This window comes from Pomacea canaliculata, linkage group LG1 (genome assembly GCF_003073045.1).
Source record: "Pomacea canaliculata isolate SZHN2017 linkage group LG1, ASM307304v1, whole genome shotgun sequence".
NCBI classification, from domain to species: domain Eukaryota; kingdom Metazoa; phylum Mollusca; class Gastropoda; order Architaenioglossa; family Ampullariidae; genus Pomacea; species Pomacea canaliculata.
In genome coordinates this window covers 13,979,784-14,002,250 of record NC_037590.1, presented here as the reverse complement: position 1 = coordinate 14,002,250, position 22,467 = coordinate 13,979,784, and the positions used below count along the sequence as shown (strand labels likewise).

The 22,467-nt window shown below is 43.6% G+C and overlaps 1 protein-coding gene across 1 annotated transcript; it reads left to right on the top strand.

Annotated features, from left to right (window-relative positions):
* The first annotated feature begins 3,855 nt into the window (after positions 1 to 3,855).
* LOC112563789 lies at positions 3,856 to 9,816 on the top strand. Its single transcript, XM_025238165.1, has 5 exons — positions 3,856 to 4,017; positions 5,882 to 6,242; positions 6,405 to 6,703; positions 6,930 to 7,078; positions 7,298 to 9,816. Exons 1-5 carry the CDS (start codon positions 3,856 to 3,858, stop codon positions 7,548 to 7,550), a joined length of 1,224 nt encoding a protein of 407 aa, XP_025093950.1. The 3' UTR covers positions 7,551 to 9,816.
* Positions 9,817 to 22,467: the final 12,651 nt, after the last annotated feature.

Genomic DNA, 22,467 nt, shown 5'->3' with positions numbered 1-22,467 from the left:
TGTTTATATCACTCAATCTTAAATTCTTTTAACCTGTCCTGTTTATTTGTGCAGAGCTATGGCTACTGTCGCTAGAGAATTATCACAAATCCATTCGCTGTTTGGGTCCATTGTAGTTTTTTTAAAGTAGAGAGACCTGTTACAGGTAAAGTAGAGAAGCTGTGTGTTGATGCTTTAGATTCTTTGGGTGATGTTAGAAAAGTTTGGACATAGTGTTGAAACTTTGATACAAAGTTTTATCCCAAATACTTAGTTATCAAATTATTGACTACTACAAGAGTTGTTTTCTTTTATCTCCTTGGTCTATCATGTTTATTCTATTTTATGTTGTTTCCATGATGAACGAGTTAGTTATCTCTTGCTGCTTTTTAAAAGGTCAGAAAGTAGCATGGGTTTTTTTTCAAGAAAAAAAAAGCACAAATAGTTATCAATGAGTGAGACAGATTAAAACACCAGAATATCTACCCGTCGCAGTTTATGAAAAGAATATTATGAATAATGTTGAGCTCCGTTTATTCCAGAAATTAATCCTTCATTCATTAGTATTGTCTGGTCAGCGCCTCCACTAGTTAATTAACGAATAGGACAAAGACTGCACTGAGTAAATGGACATAAACAAAAGAAGACAGACTTGACGGCGGCAGAAAAAAGCAAACAGTTTTCTTGAAAAGACATTCTGACAATGCACAACAATCTCAAGTCTATTATATAGGTTTTCGCATTTTTCTGTCTCTTTTTTGGAGCCAAGAGAATAAAACAAACATTACCTTGTCCCAGAACGTTTAAGACATAGGGTGTGGGTGGTGAGGTGTTACGAGACTTAACCTATCCAAAGCCAGCTTCGGATGAGAGAACTGTCCTCTTCTCTCTTTCTCTTCAGCCTAATCAACATGTGGGATGGGTAGGGAGAGAGTACTTTGTACAAAAGGGAAGTGAAGCTTTTTAAACTTTAGGCGCCCGTGTTCTGGACTTCACTCCCGGCAGTAAAAAAAGTGTCAGTGTTTTTCTCAAATACATCCTAATGTTGCTCACACATGGATAAAATTCACTCAGTGTAGTATAGAAAACTTGATTTATTTGCTACTTATTAGCAACGTTCATTATGGGGCACCAAAAGGGGAATTTTCTCTAAGTTTCTCTCTAGCGATACAATACATAGTTCATTGCATTCAGAATGTGTGCTAAGGGGAGTGAATACAAACCTTAGTCACTACAGAATTCAAGAGTTATGGGCCTTGTCTTGCAGTGTGCAGTGGGTCGTCATACAAAAAAGATTTCGACATAATGATAAGAACACGTAAGCTAAGCTGTTATAGTACCCCAGCCACATGTCAGCCTCCCGTGCATTACAAACACTAAAATACAGACAAAGTTCCTGAGGCCTGCTTTAGCTGAAGTTACCTGGAGATGTAAAAATACAGATGTGTTCTCCATTTACGATCAAGAGACAACCCGAGGGTTAGAGAACTTCCGTCTGAAAATTGAAGGCGTGCATACCCATCGGTTCGATACTTGTGTGGCCCCATGAATTTTCGCCAGTCGACTTCTCTTTTCAATTGGTGCCCGATTTCTTTGGGAGTTGGGGAGGTAAGTTAGTGAGAGAGAGAGAGAGCAGATGAGCAATATACTCGCAAAAGAGAAAAGTGTGGGCTCTAACACCTTACAACTCTGACGAAAAAAATTATTTAAATATTCTCACAATATAACGAAGATTCTCTCTCTCTCCCTCTCTCTCTCACACACACACACACACAAAATAAAGTGAAGGCTATTAAATCTCTCTCACACACAATATGTTGAAGATTTTCGAATCTCTTTTAGTAAGGAATGTATGCATGCGCGCATGTGTGTGCGTGTACGTGCGTGTGTGTGTGTGTGTGCCCTTACGTGAGTGTACATGTACAGTTGCAAAAGATTTAAAATAAAAAGCTAAGCCATTAAGATGTATGGAAATACAACATTTTATACGATTGCCACACACCCACTCGGCTTTTAAAGTGGTTTGTAGCAGGTAAACTCACGGCAGCGACCTTCCAACATTTTTACTAAACATATGTTCCTTTGACGAGTTTAGACGACAATTGATCTCTTGACCTGGTTTAACGGATTCTTTTCACAAGCCTTGCACTGTTACCCACAGGTCGTCTCGTTATTCAGGTACCCTCCACACAGTAATAACAACAGACCTGGCAGTGTGTGTGTGTTACTTTATTGCCCTCGCTCTTCGCCTCGTGAAACAACTTTTGTCTTCAAAAGATCTTTTCCACAGTCTTTTAGGAACAGCCGTGGTGAGTATGCAGTATCCTAGTAAGCATACGATCGGAAGTCTGTCTGTGTAATGTGTTTTTTTTCAAAGCCAGGTAAATCCAGTAAACACTATTTCAGAAATAACAGCAGCGAAAAATGGACACTAAATCCTCGGAATGTTGAATGTCGTAGTTTGAATTCTTTTCAAGCATGAGCGAGCAAAGTAAGGTAGTTTTTTTTTTTTATATCAACGACCTTTTATCGCCTAAGAGTACCCGGATTAAACTCATACAGAGAGATCGGACCGCTGGCAAAGCGGGTGCGTCGTGCGGCGACCAAATGTAGCATTGAGCAGACCCTAGGGACGCCCCCTGTCGCTATCTGTGCGAGTCCTGAGGACAAACGATCTGACTACCAGACTATGTGATGTGATAACACGCTATGACAGGTTAATTGAAACACACACACACACCACCCCACCAACAACCCACAAAGGTTTGATCGCCAGGTAAGAGCGGTGTCGCCCCTCTCCAGCATGGACATGTCTCTCCGTGCGGGGACAGATCAGGTTACAGAAGGTTTTTTGCGATGAACAAAGAAATCATTTGTGGTGACAAGGCTTGTTTATTATACACACTGGTGTCCGTATCTGCCGTTAAGTACTTAGACGAAAGACTTATCATGGGTCTATAGCTGATTAGAGGTTCTCTGTAACCGTATGACATCGAGCTTTGTACAGAACTTTTTTGGTACATTCGACACCTAGTAATAGATTGTTTGGCGACATCCTAGACCTTCTTCTATTCCAGGGCCCTCCATAATTATTCCGCTGCTCAGCCTGACACCCAGAATGCCAGAAGAAAACACGGCGAGAAGCCGACTGGTGGCGCCGTTTGACCACTCAGATATCCCAGCACCTTCTTGCACGCCGGTCAGGGGCTACCGCTTCAGCGACCACATCCACAGGGACCGCCATCTTTTTCTGAGACATGCCAGTTTTGATGTAGGGGTTGATGGTGGTGACTTCGACCGTCTGAACTGGCAGGACAGGTGTGAACACCTGCAGGGGGATGAAGGACAATACGACAGTGAGCAGACGACGTCCCCCTGTTGGTCAGTTCCTGAACGTCGGGATGGCGCTGGGCAACGGCCACTTGCCCTTGCTCCATCACGTGCACATGGTGCTGTCCAGTGCAGATCTGCAGCATCATCAGCGCCGCCGCCCGCAGCTCCAGGATCAGCATCACCTGCATCAAACGCAGCCGTACGCCGTGCATCGCTTGTCGCGCGGCGGCAGACAGCGGTTGCGACGCCCGTTGAACGAGACGTTGAACACGTACGTTGATACCCAGAAGCGCATCCGCTCGGTGCAGTGCCTGGATGATCTTGTACCGGCGCTCCCCGCCACCCGTGCTACCCTACCTGAGTACCGCGACTCCCAGACGCCGCGCGGCGACGAACCATGCCGCCACATCCGGGGACGCAGGAAGGGGTGATGCCGCCATGCTGCGCCTAACGCCTACAGCCGCCACGCCGCGCGATGACGCCACCCGCGACTCGCCATCCAGCAGGTCCTGCCACCACCCGCCAGGACTGCACGTGGTCAACATGCCGAGACTACAGGAAGACGGGGCGATGGAGGAAACAATGGCCAAAGATGAGGATCCGGAGGAAGCTCTACTGAGAGCTAGGCAGGCTCTGAGGTCCAAACCCCGGGGATTCGGCAAGAAGTCCTCCAGCTACGCTACCCCGGAGTTTGTCCAGCCGCCGGCAACGAGCAGAGAGAACGCAGTTCACATGTTCGCCTGTTACCCTCGCCGAGTCCTTGTGCATCCCGGCAAACTGAGGAGACAGAGGACTGAGCTTTCCTGACAACCAAGACAAAGCTCCGTTTGTAACAGTAAGAGTAGACAGGGTGGGGGGTTAGGGTGGGTAGTCGTGATTCCTTTTGATTTGTTTGTTTGTTTCCTTGTTTGTTTGTGGCAGTGTGCGCCTTGGGTATGGACAAAAGATAATGTACCTGAAGAATACGTCACAATGAATTATTCTTGTGATAATTTTTAATAACCCAAGTCCCGTATTTCGACAGGCATGAAATAAGCACATGATCCTTCTGAATACATACTCTTCTCCTACTTATACAAATTCCAGAATATCTCTTATATAAGTGGAGTGAGAAATGTAATAGATTTTGTGTTATTTTGTATTCCTTGTTATTTATTTACTAAATTGTTAAGATCCATCTTTTATTTCCAAGCCGATAATATTTTGTCAAAAAAAAAGGTATTGGACGATCACTTGTATTGTACAGTTGTTTGTATTGCAACCAAACGGTGTACAGTCATTAAAGCACTCTGGAAATGAGTTACAGTCTTACACTCTATATAACTGAGCGTGGTGTTTGTTTGTTTGTTTGTTTGTTTGTTTGTTTGTTTGGTTTTTTTTTCAATTCACATGCTGAGACTAGAGGTGACGAAGGCAATCAGCAGCATCGCCTTAACTAATGCATTTTATTTAGTTCGATAAGTAAAATAAAGTAAGATAGCGATTTGATGAAAGAAACGATGATCGGCCTTTTTTGTTGGAGAATGGAAAGCACACACACAGCTCTGAGAGACAATGTTTCTGGTTGCTTGGAGAACACCCGCAGGTTTTTGTAAAATTATAAAGACAAATAGTTTTACAGAAGAATTGCTTTGAGTGTTCTCTAAACGGTTTTTGTGATGTCTGTAATTCACGAAACATGGGTTGTATGGCCGCGAAAAGTACAAAATAATTGATCAGTACAGCTGATTTTTCTCTCTGATAATGAAACATCCAGAGTTTGAACAACCTTTATGAAAGAAAAACATGTTTTCCTTAACGATTGGTGTCTGCACTTTTTTTACAAACCAGTCACGGGTACAGAGCATTCACAAAGATGTTAACAATATGCGCTGATAATGGCTGATGTTCCATGTTTAACCTGACATACACTGTCGATTTTTGTTTTCCTATTTGGAAATCCTGACGATCATGTAAACATTGGCCACACACAGTCGCTAAGTCAACAATGCTTATGCAACCCCAAGGAAAGCGTATTTTCAAACTTTCTGAAGAAGCTTAATCCTCTCATAATGTAGCAGACCAGCTTCAGGCCTTCAACACACGAATAAGATAATTGCTTCCTTTGTTGCTTGGAGGCTTAATCATGACCTGCTGAGCCCTCGCGGGAGGTCATAGGCGAGGATTGTGTCTGTGTGCCAAAGTCTGAATGAAGTGTGATCAGGTTTCGCACTGTCGTGATGTCAGACACCCATTGCTAGACAAGACTCCAGACCTGCCCGGAGTCGTTCGAGGCCGTTGGTTTTCAAAAGTCTGACATCCCCGTTCCACCTGGCCAGGAGCTCCCCCACCTTGTAACCGCCACAATACTGACTTGACGTCTGCTGATCATCAGATCTGACGTCGCGGTGCTGACTCGGAACAACGAATCGTTGGCCAGATCGCGAACGATGACAAATGATAATTAGATAGAGAACTGCCGTGTGTGCCGCTCGTGTTCAGTGCGGTTGTCCTAATGGAAGCTCGACGAAACGGTTTCAAACTTCGAGCTGTCAATGAAACAGAAACTATGTCCAGAGAAGAATGACAGCTGTTTGGATTTTTTCCCGTGATTCTCTTCGTCTGTTTGGCATCCTTTGACCGGAAGCTGATAGTGAGACAGTTCGCAAGAGCTTGTACCGGAGTTACTTCTCCCTTGATCCGATGGCAATGGAAGGGCCAGACAAGATGCAGAAAACAGGGGAAGCAAGGCGATAACATCAGCGGGGCGCCGGCACCCGGAGGCGATCATGGCCCCCTGACCCATGAGAAGGTCAACACACAGAGCACCCGCAACATTAAGATGAGGCAACACCTGTGTGTCGTGCACGCGCTGCCCAGGACAAGGCTGACCAACGCCATTCTGTACGAAAACTCCAGCCAAGAGCGCCACCTGGAGATGAAGCTGACAGGTAACCAAGACAGACCAAAACACAGTTTTCTTCGCTGGTGGCTTTTATTGGTTTGATTTGTTCATATTTTTATTAACTTTTGTTTGTCTTTTTTATTTTTGGCAGTTGTTGTTTTGCTCTCGATGTGTTAGATGTGTCCCTCTCCTCACTTGCTATTCTCAGAGCTGCAACGCAGGAAGCTGCGTTCGTCGGTTGCCATGGAGATCACCAAGCGAGCCTTCACGGCGCAGCAGGACCGCAAGCGGCGGAAGTGGCAACGCGAAGACCAGGTGAGGATCTCCAGCATGAACCTGCCGGTCTTCACGGAGCGAGGTCAGAGGGAGATGAGCGGCATCGGCGGGGGAGTGGGGCTGGTGGCTGACCGACGACCCAGCATGATGACCATCTACCGCCTGGCCAGCGACGGGGGCAGAGCAGAGAGCACAGTGCAGGACCGCAAACCGCTGCTGCCCATGATGAAGGTAAGTAACGTGGATACAGCGGTGTGGTAGACATATACATCCTACAAACTACGTTTGTGCAAAGGTACATCTCCTTTTTGTTGTTTCCCTTAATATCCAGCCATTGTAGGTATTTCTTTTATTTTCCTATCGTCTTTGTTGAATCAACAAAGTGCAACACCTGTAACCTTTTCTTTTTCGCATGGCATTTTGCCGTTTGTTTTGCGTTTCTCCATTTTCCTCTCAGATTAAGCGAGAAAGAACGGAGATCATCAGTCACCATGACCGGGTCTTCGTCACTAAACTGCCCTCAGTCGTGGAAGTGGACCAGAGACTGCTGACCATCCACAACGAGTATTGCGGCCAGACTCTTTTGAGCCAGGGTCAGCCGTTCAGGTGAGAAGCGAAAGTAGCGGACAGGCTCTGAAGTGCACGACATGCATTTCAAACACTTTTATTGCACTCGTTGGATATAAAAAGGTCAAAGACTAACAATCAATATAACTAAGTAGAATACCAACAAACTAAAAATAAAATAACAAAGAAAACAATATTTTGTACAAAAAATCCCTTTTTTTATTATTCTTTCATTATTCGATTTTTTTAAACTGACAGAGACGACAGATTCAGGCGCCTGCACACAGTCCTGTCTCCAGCGATGCTGAAAGATGGCGATTATCCCATCGAAAACGTCTTCTGCAAGAGTCGCGCCCTCAAGTACAAGCATCTGATGTCAACCGACGACGTGACCCAACCGCTGTCCTCCAAGTCTGAGGTCAAGGTCATGGTAGCCTCGCGCTATCTGCCTGTGACCTTGAGAAGGTTGTCGAAACTGGGGGAGGGGAGTCAAATGGTGACGTCAGAATGATGTCTGCTCTTTGTACTTCCGGCGATATGGCGTCTGACATCTCGCGAGACGACAGAGCAGTTGACAGCGCTCAGATGCATGATTACAGTTTTTTTTTTAATTCGATAACTGCTTTTAGAAAGGACAAATAAACAAGATCACCAGCTAAGTCTAGAGACCTTTGAAAATAATGTAAACATATGAGGATCTTTGTTTCTTTGTTGTGTAAAAGAAACTACAGCGGCAGTGCTCTTTGAATGTGGTGTGGTGTGTCCTGTAAAATAAATCTCCTGTGTCCCTCATTCACAGTGACGGCAAAAGGAAGAGAGTGAGATTGGATTAAGCAGTTCTGCGCCTCGATGGACCCATAGCGCAGTGCTTGGACAAGCCATTTGCTCACCACGGGCTTATTCTCATTAACATGTGAAGCAAGGGAAGTAACAAGACAGCAAGAGGGCAAACAACTATACACAAAACACTAAAGTTACTTCCCTTGAAACACATGACGTCCTGTCGGTTTGGTCTTTCCGCAGACAATCAATTCTGGGTTAAGTATTCAATCCAGATGCGTAATCTCTGTTTCCATTACTATCGATACAAGCCTAGACACATGAGTTTCGTGCATAAACATCTGTTTATCACTCGTAGAATTTAGTTGACGTTCCGGTTCTTGGACCTAATAAACATGTTATTTTCTATGCCTGAGCGAATGTTTACGTGCAATGACGAATCTGCTGTCGAACAGGCTCTGTTTCCGACATATGTGGCAGAACAGCTAGGAGAAGGGTTAGAGGAGTGAATCCTGCTCACCAGCAAAACTGTATACATGCATGAATCCCTTGCACTATTTTTTTTTAACAGTCAGCAAGTCTATGTAGTCCTGATCTGCGAAGTTTTGTGGAAATTTTTGTCGGTAAAACTTCGAAAAAGACCAAAAGGAAAAATTGAAAGTATGAGATCTATTTCGACTTCCACCTTTGACCTTTCTTTAGCTGAATGTGAAGGATGATATTATGTCTACAAGAAACGTCTTTCACATACAAGCCTTTCATATAAAGTCTAACGAAACCCATTTTCAAAGTCAGCATATCAATGAACAATCACATGTGGAGAGTTGAATGGGATAAATTATTTTATTCAGAGATTGATCTTTTGAGTACAATATTGATCAAAACTTTCGATACTCCAGTAAAAGCTCAATACGTCATCAGACAACAAAGATCGTTCAACTCTCCAAAATGTATGATAAACATTCTGATGAAACGTGCTTACAGTTGTCCTTTCAGCGTAGGCCAGACCCCTACAGCCTAAAGTCGTTAGAAATCAAGGTATTAAATATTAGGATATTTTTAAAATTATCTGCTCAGCCCTGCGTCATGCACCAAGATAGCATCTGACCCGTCTCGGCTACAACAAACTTCGTAGTCTCGGTAATCAAACACCATATGCATACATCTATATGCAAAACATTGTTGTTCAGTAGCACGTAGGGTCTTAGAACTAATCATAGTTAAGCACATATAAAGCTTTCTATGTAAATTTTATGCAAAAAGAAGATGGCTGAAAGAAACATTCAGATTTCAAATAAACGTGTTGTTCCTGGTGTGTTATAATTATTATATTCCACGTGACGAGTTTGTGTGTGTGTGAATATGATTGCATAACTTTAATATTAACTGTAAATATTTGTTCGGACTTCAGTTCCTTCCTTACTGTGTAATCTTTTTTCCCCAGTCAGAACTTTAGTTGCTGTGAGACAGTGAAATGCCATTTAAAGCATCAGCTTCTTTCCCATTCCTTTTTTATTTCTTCTTCCTTTTTTTTTTTCTTTTATTCGTTTCATTCATTTCATCTTTACTTAGTTCGTTCGATCTGTCAACTGGCCCCTCATTCATTTGTTCTTTGTTTCTTTATTTCTCTATCTCCCCCTTCCCCAACTATCTACACCTGTTCGGTTTTCCGCAAATATTTTTCTTTACTTTCCCATATTCACCCGAGCCTGGATTTCATTTACCCGCTCGCGCTTCTCTGCGTCTATGCATATAGTTATCACTCCTTCTTCTCTCTCTCACTCCACCTTTCATTTTTTCTTTAAGAGTCCCAATGAATCCAAAATAATAAACACGGCCAGACCACTGCCGCAGAATCTGCCTCCCCTCAAGCTTAGCACTTTCTTGTTTGTTTCGTGGCCACGATGAGAACAGCACCTCGTTGCAGGAAACACCCTCATGTTGATGGCGGCGATACCAAGTCAAAGAAAAGACATCGGCTGAACACGTCAATCATTGTTATCGCAGTAATCAGAGGAAGCCGGCCAGCGCTACCACGACTAAGCTCTCGCTACATCCTCGTTGCCATAGCTACTTTTTGTTCTTCATCACTGCACCTTCTCATGTCTCTGTTGCTGCCTATGATGTTCTCTATCTACCTGAATTTATCCCTCATGTATGCGTAAGCTTGTTAGGAGCATCAGAAAAGAGAGGAAGATCAAAGAACGGAGACATCTAAAAATGTTTAGTTAGCAATGTGTGTGCTCGTGCGTGCGTGCTTACCAACCATTTACCTGGAGTGCCCGTTAACGCTCTGCTTAGACAGTCCCCACTTGCAAATCTTAGTAATCTCAACTTTCTTTCTTTCTTTTTCGATCATTGTCTTTTTAAGCATAATCTATCAAATTCGTTCCCAATTTCCCGGGTATCTCTCTGGGTCGTGCACCCGTCACCCGATCAGCGCACAGTCTCCTGCCCTTGTGCTGGTTGCACGTGCTGTTTACCTCGACCTCAGTGCATGCTGGCAACATGCCAGCACGTGTGGCACACGCTCCGCCACGCGACGGTAACACCTCTCCACGCGCCGGCCCCAGCCGGGCTTCGATCCCTGGCGTGTGTCTGCAGGATGCGCCATTACGACCGACGACAGATTAAGGAGATTCGCCGCCCTTTAAAGCTGAATGCTTTGGCTGCTGATGAAGAAGAGAAGAGAAAGGACAAAGCTGTGAATCGGTAATTAGCGACCGAAGTCAAATCCTCAAAGTGGTCTGCGAATGGCAAAGTTTGAAACAGTATTTGTACTGCGCCCTCGCGACATCGGAGTTCAGGTGTCTGGTGAAAAGATATCGCGACGATTGCAGCATAATTATGGTAATGTGTCACCCAGACTGTCAACAAAATGACTACTTCTGTGTCTAAAGACTTCTAGAGTGTCGGATATCAAATTCAAAACTATTTTGATCCCAGCTTTTCTTTCTTCGTCAGACAAAATGTCTCATTCCTTCGTGAAGTGGCCTGGAACCGTTGCCACACTTCCAGGTCGTCCTGCTGACCTAGATCGGTGTGGAGCAGGTCAGGTACACGACTTTCATCATCGTATTTGGTCCTCTCTTGCAACTGGCTACCCTGTTTGTCAACAATTTCTGTCCTGTAAAAGTTCTCCCCCACCCAAAAAAAAAAAATTATATGAAAGACTCACTTTGTTGTAAGGTGATCAACGACGTATTACGAGAATACAGGTAAAAAAAAAGAGGCCAGACAATTTGTTCAACGCTAGGAATGAACAATGAACATTAAAGGAAGAATACCCACCCGTCCCTTTTCCTCCCTGCGCAAACAGTCTAATCTAAACATGAGATTTACCGAGGGCGGTGTAGAGGGAAGTGACCAGAATAATAGTTACACAGGTTGCAGACGGAAGGCGCGGGGAATAAAGCAGTCATGGCGATGATTGACTACACTGACACTCGCCACGGTTGATTTCCATAAAACCACGTACCCCTTTGTTCCCCTCAGCTTTTCGTTCAGGCTAAGTTGTCGGCAGATCTGCTCTACAATGAGCAGAGGTGAAATGGAGGGTGGAGGAGGAGAACTCAGCTTCTTTCTTTTAACACTGGGTTGAGTTGGCGCGGGGTGTGGGATTGGAACCCCACAAAATCCGAGATTTCCTCCAGTAATAATGTCCACGATTTTTTCTAAATAATAATAATAACAACAACAACATGAAAAGAAAAAGAAAAGCGTCCTTTCACAAGCTTTACGAAAATTGATGAATAAAGACGACACCCTCAACCCACACACCATCCGTCTGCACCAGCAGCTTAAGTTTTATTTTCAGGTCCACGAAACGTTTCTGCCAAACGGGTGTGGGAGGAGATTGAAAATTCTGTAGCGCCTTTTGTACAACATCGGCAAGCATTATCCCGGGTGTGATTACGCCTCAGTCGATGGCCTTTCACAGGCCACACGCCTCTCCCAAAATATTCAGTGAGAACAAAGGAGGAGGTAAGAGAAGAGAAGGTACAGTGCATTGTGTGGGCACGAGAGTGGGTGGTGCGAGTGTCTTATCAACGATTTTCGCAGTTGCGTGAAACATTAGCGACGGTTGATCACATCACACTCCCATGGATCGTTGTACAACGACTAATGTTTGTAACAAGAGCGAACATACAGAACAGGATGAATAAAAAATTCTGGGGTATGTTTGAAAATCGCGTCAGTTAATTTTTGTGCAATAGTTTTTTTGTTTTTTTTTTTGTGACGAAAGACTTCAACAAAAAACGGAGACGATCCTAGCGAAACAGGAGGAATAATAATAATAATAATAATAATAATAATAATAATAATAATAATAATAATAATATAATAATAATAATAATAATAATAATAATAATAATAATAATAATATTGACAAGTATCGCCCCACCCATATCGACCATCCAATTGAGTGGAATCGATCCTGCCACGATCACACTGTCTCGTGTATGACCACATCCTCCAAGAGTCGAGTCGACCGTCGATTACACAATAGCCGTTAACGTTAAATATTACAGAGAGTCATGCACAAGTTCAGCCACCATTTCACTCAACAAAACTGGCCGCCTGGCAATACACATTGAGAGGACAAATCTCACAAGGCATGTAACCAATTTTTAAAATCTGTGTTATGATTTTTATTATTGGGTTTGGAAGTTCGTATAAAGTGTAATATATTAGAGTTTCGTAACGCATGTTGATGTGTGTGAGAGATGGAGAGGGAGAGAGAGAGAAGCTGATTATTTCCGAGGTGGGTGGGAGAAAGTGGATAGAGGAATATTCCGTCAGCGTTGTGCGGACTCTGTCGAGCCCTCCGTGATGATATTATCCTCCCAGGTGATAAGGTGTGGCGCCGGGGTTTTGCCGCAGCATGCGGCGTACATCAGGTCTGCCTGCTTTTGACGGGTGAGTTGCTGTGTGCCTATGGAAATGAAATCCTGCGTCAAAGCCATTTCAATCACCATTCTGTCCGCACAAAAGCGTGTTTGGTCCCCATTTTCGTCCCTCACCGCACACGTGCACCCCACGTGCATTGTGCCGGGTGCACGTTGTCTGGGCGTATTACGACACACGGCGGAAGTGACACCGCAGTCGGCTCTGCGATAAACAGATACCCTCTGACCTTCTTCCCCACCTCCCCATCAATGGGTACACGCCGACACGTCTACATCGCGGTCTGTCCACTGGATTTATGCATGCATGATTGAATGCAAGGAAGGGTGGGCTCACACTCCTTAATATTTAATGTTCGAAGCTCACATGATGATGATGATGATGATGATGATGATGATGATGAGGATGAGGAGGAGGAGGAGATGGAGGTGGAGGAGGAGGAAGAAGAAAAGGAAAGGAGGGAGGAGGGATGGAAGCATGGATGGATGGATGATGATACAACTGTGCAGTGAGGATTTTTGAAAAGGCTGGAAGCACTACGTTCTGGCTGGTCTGTCGAGAAAAACGTTGAACACGACATTCTAGTCTCTAAAAGGGAGAGAATTTCCTGGAGGTTGCTTCCCGTGCCGAAGGCTGAACCCTGGGATACGGAATTAATAGCGAAAGTGTGAATATTAGGTGTTAACATAGGTGTTCCTTAAACACAACTAGCGTGTTCGTCCCACTGGTCGTGTTAGTATAACAACATTAAGAAGGCAACGTGATGACAGCGACGATGACGACGTGAGGATGAGGACGTGGTGAGAAAAACCTAGCAGTATGACTGACAGTTTTGTGACCTCACCTCTCATCTCTAAAACATTCATCATATATATATATCTGTGTGTGGTCATTTGAATCTTTACCGATATATACAGATAAATTTTCTTATATAAGATTGTCTTTCTTCACGCTCACACTTGTAAGCACGCAAGCTCCACACACACAAGAAGGGGGAGAAAAGAATTATGATGAAAGTACAGAGGCAACGAATGCTGCACCATGTCAAAGCACCCAGCCCTATAAACAGGTGCCATACGCGGAGAAAGAACAGCGTGCTTGAGACGAGATGTGAACCCAGGACACTCGATCCTCAATGCACTGGCGGCACACGCTCGGCAGTGGCGCCAGCTGACCGGCCTGTGGAAAGCAAGAGAGAGAACTCCGCGCACACACCCACACGCCATAGTGTGCTAGCAGACGACACTAAAATAACACCTTCAGAAAACGACTGGCCAACAAAATCCGAAATGGAAAACCATGTTTTGTAACTCAATGCAGTGCCTAGCGCATCACCACCACCACAGGTGAAGCTGGAAAACAAAAATCTGGTTTTTATGGTTTCATTCGGCCTCCTCTTGCTTCTTTTCTTTCTCCGGCCACAGAAATATTACACATTATGAACAAAAACCGTGCGAGTTTTGCACAGAGAAAAAGTACCCTCCGTTGTAATCTGCTGCTTTTATATTAGTCGTGAAAAGAAAAAAAAAAGGTACGATATTATAAGATAAGGTGAGGAGAGAAAAGAGAAGAATGCACAGTCACTCCAGCGCCAACTCTGATTAAATATTGAAATTTTAAAAAAAAATTCTGAGGCTCCATTAGCAGAGACAACAATGGCAAACATTTTGTTGACTGGCCTTTTACCGCCAAACTTTTTTTTCCCCAACCCTTTTGACAAATGGAGCAGCTCAGCTTGCAGCCATTATAAAGTTTTGAAAAGAAACCCATAATTTTCGGAACACATAAACCTCTGAAAATATTTCACCCATGCATGTTTATGATTCACTCAGTTTTATGCTGTTTTATGCTATGGATAAAAATAAAATAAAAAATTCTCATTTTAACAAAGCCTTGCGGAGAACAAGGCAATATTTTAACTGGCTAGCGCTGGCCAGAAAATAACTTTCTTAACCTGTCATGCCAGTCGCAAAAAGTCATTCCGCAGGGAAGTTTTTAAAATACTCTGAAAACAATAAATATGACAACTTTTTTAAAGTTTTAATGACAAATCTTTAAATATAGAATTCGAAAAAGGAAAAAAAATGAACGAGTCCAGACTATCTAAAGTTTGCCTGCATTGTTGTTTTAATCTGCATATTGATAAATTTTAATAAATTCAGTACATTACAAGCAGAAAGAGAGTGTGTGTGTTTCTAGGCCGCGAATGATCTACATGATCTGAGGCAAAATATACGTTGTAGGTAGGTAATGAGTGTGAATGTCTGAGAAGCAGGCAATAATCCTTTAGATTGCCAGCAGCGAGATACACTCCCTTTGGGAAGCTAAGAACTAGAATCTCTAAAAACTTATTTCTTTTTATCAGTTTTGTAATTTCAGCGTACCCTTGGAAAGAAAGGTGAGAGAGCAAGTGAGATGGAAAGAGACACACCCAACAATCAGTAGTAGAGCAATGTTTACCTCCTTTACTGGAGACGCTCGGCTGCGTTTCGTAATTTCCGGTGGTCTGGTCCGCGAGCGCACTGCGCGGTGACAGCCTGTCAATAGACGGAATGTCGACTAGGAAATGTCGCCTTTGTTTGTGAGCATTATGACACACGATGCTAAGGCAATTACATAATGTATCCAAAATTATCTCTCGGGAATATTCCTCGACATACATATAATCTCTGTATGATCTCAATATTATAATAATGATGAGGAGGATTACTGAGAGAGTCGTTCCCCAATGACTCACAGAGCTTTACAAAACAAAAATAGCACTCATTAGTGTCAGAAAAATGCATTTATATATTATATATAAAAAGATTGGGAACAAATATTTATGTAAAATTGTGTGTCGGGTTTATTTTAGTCTAATTTCTACCTTTTATTTACTGCTTTTGGTAATTGACAAAATAGTACCTGTAGTTGTAACTTTTAAGAGTGTGGTAATTTTCTGCACGCGCGTGCACACACACACACGCGCCACTTTTCCTCCCGTCGTCCGCAGAGAATTCATACCTTTTTTCAGAGCGGACAAAAAACAAAAGGTATGAAATGAAAAAACATGTCCGACTGTTCTGCACCATTACATTCACCTGTCCTTTTGCGCGGTCGCATCGTAAAGACAAACAAACACGAGCACTGGGTACAGGTCCACCCCCTTCTCTCGTCACGCTCACCACATCGCACGCGCGCACGTGCGCGTCGGCACATGCTCACAACCTGTCGCGGGACCATTACCTGGCCTTTTCACGAGCCTCACCTTGGGACATGTGGTTTGCGGGCGACGTGTAAGGCGCCCAGGTACCCGCCAGGAAAATCAAAGCTATGTCCTGTTTATTGGCACCGATGGGAAAATTAAGCTTTTGCTGGGTGGCGGCTTACGACTGGCCCCGTGCTTTGCTGCTCAATAATAATTTCAAATTAAAAGACTGAGTCCGACGAGTCAGGGAAAATATTACATGGAAAAAATAAAAACAGAAATTTAGCTATGAGATTACCGCTAGATAGCAATACTTCGGGTACTCTTTCCTGCAGATGTCATAGTTCCTGAAAGTTTTGTTTGTTTGTTTTTGTTTTGTTTTTTTGTTTTGGTTTGTTTGTTTGTTTGTTTGTTTTTCTTTTGTTTTTGTTTTTTGTTTTATTTATTTTTGTTTTGTTTTGTTTGTTTTCTTTTTTTTTTTTTTTTTTTTTTTGCTTGGTTTGGGTTATTTTTTTTAAATCAGGAATCGGTGAAAATTACGGTCCGATCTATTTAGCCATCTCGGAAAGTTACTAATGCTGGTATGATAGCATCTTCTCTAGAGACCGAGAACGGGGTTGCTAATTGAGTCGGGTGGGGTGGCGGAAAGGGTGGTAGCCCACACTGTACCATGCCTAGCATTCTTCCCAACACTTTCCTGCAGGTGTAGCGGCCACAGAATACCTGCACCAAGCTGTTGACACCGGCATGGCGCTTGACTACAAGTTGTCCGATCCCTTGAGACCCGCATAACGGGGTGACGAGGTAGTCCCAAGCTCAGCACTCCTGTGATGCTTGCACCCTCAGGGTGGTAACAAGCACGTCTTACCTGCCTGCCAGTTAGCACTCTCGTGACAAGTGTGACATGTTGCTGTTAACACCGGCCACGTGACGCTGTGATCAGAGGCAGTGTGCGGCGGAAATAAATACAGGTAGTCCTCGACTTACGACGGGGATCCGTTCTTACGCGGCGTCGTAACCCGAATTTCGACGTAAGTCGGATCATACATTCATACAGTACAGTACAATAATAACAGTACAGTACTGCAAGCACTTAGGCTATCCAAACACCTATCCTAACACAGTACCCTACATAATTATCAATAAACAATAAGTACAGTAAAATATTGTGCAGTACAGTACGTTTAATAATGAAATACTGTACTGTAAGTGCTGTTTCACCTCGATGGTGATGGCCTTCCTTTTCTTTGATGCACTATTATCACATGAGTCTACCTTTCGTTTGGGAGCCATAATGAAGGGTGTTATGGCGTGCAGGAGACTCGTTTTCTTCGTGTAACCGGGTACAGTGTACAGTACAGTACTGTACTGGACTCTACGACTTCCACCGCACGTGGAATGAGGCGCACGTACGCTAAACCTCAGAAGTCGGATAGAGCGTCGTAACCACGAAACGACGTAACTCGAGACCGTCGTAACCCGAGGACTACCTGTAGTCCTTAAGCAGGTCTCGTAACTCATCCGCGCGCTGGCTTTGCGTAAGCTAGAGTGGTGTCTGCACGTGGACACCGGCGCAGGCACAAGAAAAACAAAATAAAAAGACTCAGGCTGAAACGACTACAAGTTTTTGCGAGAGTGTGTGTGTGTGAGAGAGAGAGAAGGAGAGAAACAGACAGAATGACTGAGAGACGGGGGGACAGAAACAGGGATAAAGACTAGTGATACGTCTGCCTGTAACCGCCTGTGGGTGTGTGAGTGGGCGAACAATAAAAGTTAATTTCCCATAATTTATGTGAATTTCGAACTCGCCATTGTGCAGTATCGGAGAATTAATGTTTCAGCACCACCTCTCCCCATCCCCTTACGTATGCCACTGGTCACAGACAAAAAAAAATGCTCCCCCCCCAACTCTTTCCACACTCCCTCCTCTCTCTGTCACCTTCCCCTCCCTCCCTCTTCACCCCCCTCTTCTCTTTCCGCTATCTTTCTCTCTCTTTCTTCCTCCTCCAATCATTTCTCTCTTTTTCTCTCCCTCTCTTAGTGCGTCTCTCACTCTCTGGCTCTCCCTCCCTTCATTACTGACTCCCCCCCACTCCTTTCAGTCTCCCCTCTCTAATGTCTACAGAACCTTTCGACCCTCCGATGTGAAGAAATAGTCTCCTACACTTTATTGCAGTTTTTCTTCCTTTACATAATATTTGGTGCGTTGACAGGAAAAAAAATGCTTACCTAGTTGATCAATGGCATCTTATGACCGCGGGTGGCAGGGTTCATGGAGTGTGCACAAAGGCCCAGTCCGCACCGCACGTGCGCCGTGCTGCCCATTGCACGCAGGGCACACATTTTTTTTCTTGATTTGAAAAAGTCTTAATAGTAATAATGGACGAGATTAAACCTAGAAGTGGCTGCCGTTTAACGCTTGAATTTTGAATACAGTCCAACAAACGATCTCCAGGGTCGTGCATGAGCCCCTTTTTTGTGTGCCAGCTTCATATTCTTCTTCAGTTCCAGAACCCGAGCTTTTACGAGCGTCTTGTTTGTTGGCACCAGAAGTCGTTTGTGCTGCCATCCCGTTGCCCAACAAGCGTTCTGGACACGTGCGCAAACAGCATGGTACCTTTGTTTCTTCACAACACCCAGCTCTCACAGTACCACAAGGGCTGCAGAAATCTGCACATCCTACAGGCGCCGTTTGATAAAGAAAAGATAAAGAAAAGAAGGAGGGGGTGGATAAAGAAAAGAGGTTTCCTGTCACTCACCGCTCCCTCGCCACAAAAGGAAAACCACTTCCGAGAGTATAGCGGCTTTTAGTGGGTGGATCTGAGGCTAGAGATGATACCCAGAACAAGTGATGCTGCTGGGCTTTGAAACCACTGAGACAGAAGGAGGGTGGAGGTGTCAAGAATGGTTAGTAATGTTTATATTGAGTCAGTGATGAGGTGGGTATGATCTTCACAGTCAAATGACATACGTAGCAAGCGTGTGAACATCTTCAGTCTAAAACAGTTAAAATATTCATTAAACGCTCTGTTTACAGTTTTGAGACCATGTAGTTTCGATCCATTTGGTTGATTGGTTAATAAACTACAATTTCTCTTCTCGCTAATTTATTTTCTTTTTGTAATTTATTTTTGTCGGCCGTCACTTCTAGACCACAAGTTAGCTGAAGTTAAAAGGAATTGTAATATTCATAAGCAGATATAATTATTATCTCACTCCATTCCAAATCACACATTTTCCTTCTTTCTTTCTTTCTTTCTTTTTTTTCTTTCTTTCTTTCTATCTCTCACCTACAATCGTGTCATCAATTTTTTTAAGATCAACAGTGAAAAACAGAATTTTTCTGGACCTGTACCTGCGTTTCGAACGCTTCTCGCAAAACAGGTCTGAGGCAAGTTGCACAAACACACTTCTAATTTTAAACAAATTTAGCAATTTAATGTATTTAGTTAAAACAGTTTTTGAAATATTTCTAATGAGGTGCACGACACAATTCTAGAAAGGTTTAACTGAAATCTTAAATAAGATAAAATGTTTTCAACCGGATTTCCGCTCCCGTTAGCTCAAGGTAGTGCTGAAAAAAAAAGCAGCGCCACCTACAGACAAAATTCTCCTCGTCCACGTGTATCATCTGGCAGGAGACACTTGAAACTGGTCCTGCTCGTGTTTGAGCGTGAGATCAGGGCGAACAATTGTACTTTTTTCCCTGATCGTCTGTTTTCTTCCGTTTTCCTCGAACCATAGGGACTGAGGTCGGCGAGAGGACAGAGAATGTGTCGAACTCACGCGAGGTCCTGTGTAACAGTGGTATTGAATGCCGTGGTTCCATGACAAAAAGCTCTTTAGTATCAGAGACAGTACTACGAGAGCAGGCTTGAGGCGCCACCTACGACGCGGCGCAGGAGGAAGATGACTAAGCGGGACACATCCGGGGAACTAAGCTCCGCTACAGTCGTGGTAGATCGCAGATAATTTCTCTCTGGTGCTTGGCAGACTTTACAACATATTTTGTAGTTCTCCCTTCCCAGCCCACTTTTTAAAATCTTTGTTTCTTATTTTCAAGGTAACTAAAATGTTTAAAATAAACTTGTAAAACTGTTACTCCTTTTCTCTTTACTGTTTATATATTTTAGACTCTTATTTGTAGACTGCTTTTTTTTTTTCAAGCTCGTGTTTAAGGTCTTTGTCAATAAAATATGGAATGAATTGTTTGGCTTCACAAAAAAGAATCGTTTGTAGCTTTACATTTAACCCTGACCATTGTAAACGACTCACTTTGTCCTCGCTGACTCCTTAAAATATACTCTTCCCAATATGAGACCCGTAAGACAATGGCTAGGATACTTCAGCCTCTCCAGAAACTAACTGCCAGCATGTCCTCATGTTGTCCATGACCTCGTGTATACTTCATAATATGTCCTCATATTTTTATGAGCTTGTCCTTTTATTATCCAAGAGTTCAAGCATATATCTGTCTCTTTTCATATTGATAGCTTGTCTTCATGCTATCTCGAGATTATGTTAATGTTGCATATACCTCAGGTAATTCTCATATTGTGTCCACCATCTCACCTGTATACTTCAGCTTGTCTTCGCATCCTCTTCCCTTCATTTCTGCTTCTATTTTTCCTTCCAAGCACGCTGTACCCAGGCCAGACTCTCTTCTCACCTTCTACCACGCGCGGGAAAAAAACTCCGTGTTTGCCGTTTCCAGTGCGCCGCTCGTGCATTTTCTGTTAATGACCAAGACACGTGCTCACATCCTCGCGAGAGCACTCCTGCATTACTGAGTATTGACAAGAGGTCGACGCTAAACGTCGGCGATGCCAATAATGAAGCACTTAGCGAGGGTTTCGTCTGCTGCGCTTTCTTGACCGGAACAAGTATGGCCACTTTGTTGTGCGCGCGCCGCCGCCATGGCAGACGACCGCGCCCAAGCCTTTGGCTCGTGGACTGGCAGGACAGACAGCGGACAGCCTCGCGATGGTCGCAGCTCCAAGACAGGGTTAATGTGACTGAAGTGCCTCTCATGCCAGGAACTCTTGAGTGGCTCTGGGATCGGGAGGAACTACAATGAACTTTGACACTGGCTGCTAATGAAACTATACTTTACATCCACTCGCTTCATGCTCAGCTTTTCTTGTTCGTTTCCTTTCTTTTTTCCTCCCTTTTCGAGTTCGGAATGTCAATGCCTCATTATTTTCTTTTAATATAAGGACATTTTCAATGCATCTAATGTTGCAAAACAGGTCAGTAAACTAGGAAAACATTTGTTTCCCAGCAGCAGGGACAGCTCGAGCTCTGCACATGCACTGAATTATGCACCACACACAAAATGAAGTATTTGTTTCATTTAGCAGATGGTTGAGCTTTGGCAGAGAACTTATTTCCATGTTATTTCAGGTGCGTTTATTTGTTTCTAGAATATTCCCCTCGAGCAATTAGAATACGAGCAATGAGCTACATTATTTTGTTCGTATAATGTAAGGTATAATTCCAGAGGGATTGTTTCATTTTCCTTTCATTTTTTTTTTTTTTTGCAGTTGTGTGCTCGAGACAAAATCTCGGTAAGGGTTGTATCTGTGTTGCGTATTTTTTTCTCTTTCTTTGTGTGTGTGAGAGAGAGAGAGAGACGGACGGACAGGCAAACAAACAAAGAAAGAAAGGGTTGAGAAAGTTGTTGGGTTAATTGTGGGAGGAGCAAAAAGAGAGATTGGATGTCATTGAACGAAGACAAAAACAACTGCTCCTACAAAAATCATTTTTGTCCAGAAATACGCCCAAGCATTTTTGATTGTCATTTTAAAGAAAATGTTTTGTCTCTTTGCTATTCTTCGAGGACAAACAAACACATAAAATGAGCACAGGAACCGTTATCTTCAACATTCATGTGTTTCACGTGGTGGAAGGGTGGGGACTGTGTTATGTTGGGTTTCCCCTCCCTGTACCCTGCCTCCCCACCTTCTTTCTCCCATAACTTCATTGCACTGAATGTCTGTAAAGCAGCCTGGCTGCCAGGGTGAGAAATTCAGTGTTTATTCGCTAAGACCATCGGCCTGTTTGTGCGACTTTAAGTCAATGAATGCTAAAGAGATATTTCATTACATTGTTGGTTCATGCAGTGCTTTTGGAAGCAGCGGCAACACCTACCCAAACGGCCTGATGGCCATTGCTACCCGGAGACAAACATGAAAATCGTCTCGCATCTCATGACCATAGGAAACATATGGCGGGCACGGAGGTAAGTGCTGCTACAATAAAACAAGAGGAGTTAGAGCAAGACAGTGAAACTCATGTTTGACATTCGAAATCGCAGGCGAAAATGAGAGCATCGTTGCTGTCCTCCATCCGACCTGAACTCAAATATTTGGAAAGAAAACTTCCACACAAAAGAATTTTTCAGCGCAGGGGGAAAACCTCTCTTAGCTTTGTTTGCTAGACGTTACTAGACAGGATGCTAATTATGCAACGGCCTTTGATTGGCTAGGTGCTTGGCTGGGCAAGGGATCCTGGATCCATGGCTGCTGCCAACAAACTAACGAAATGGTCTGTT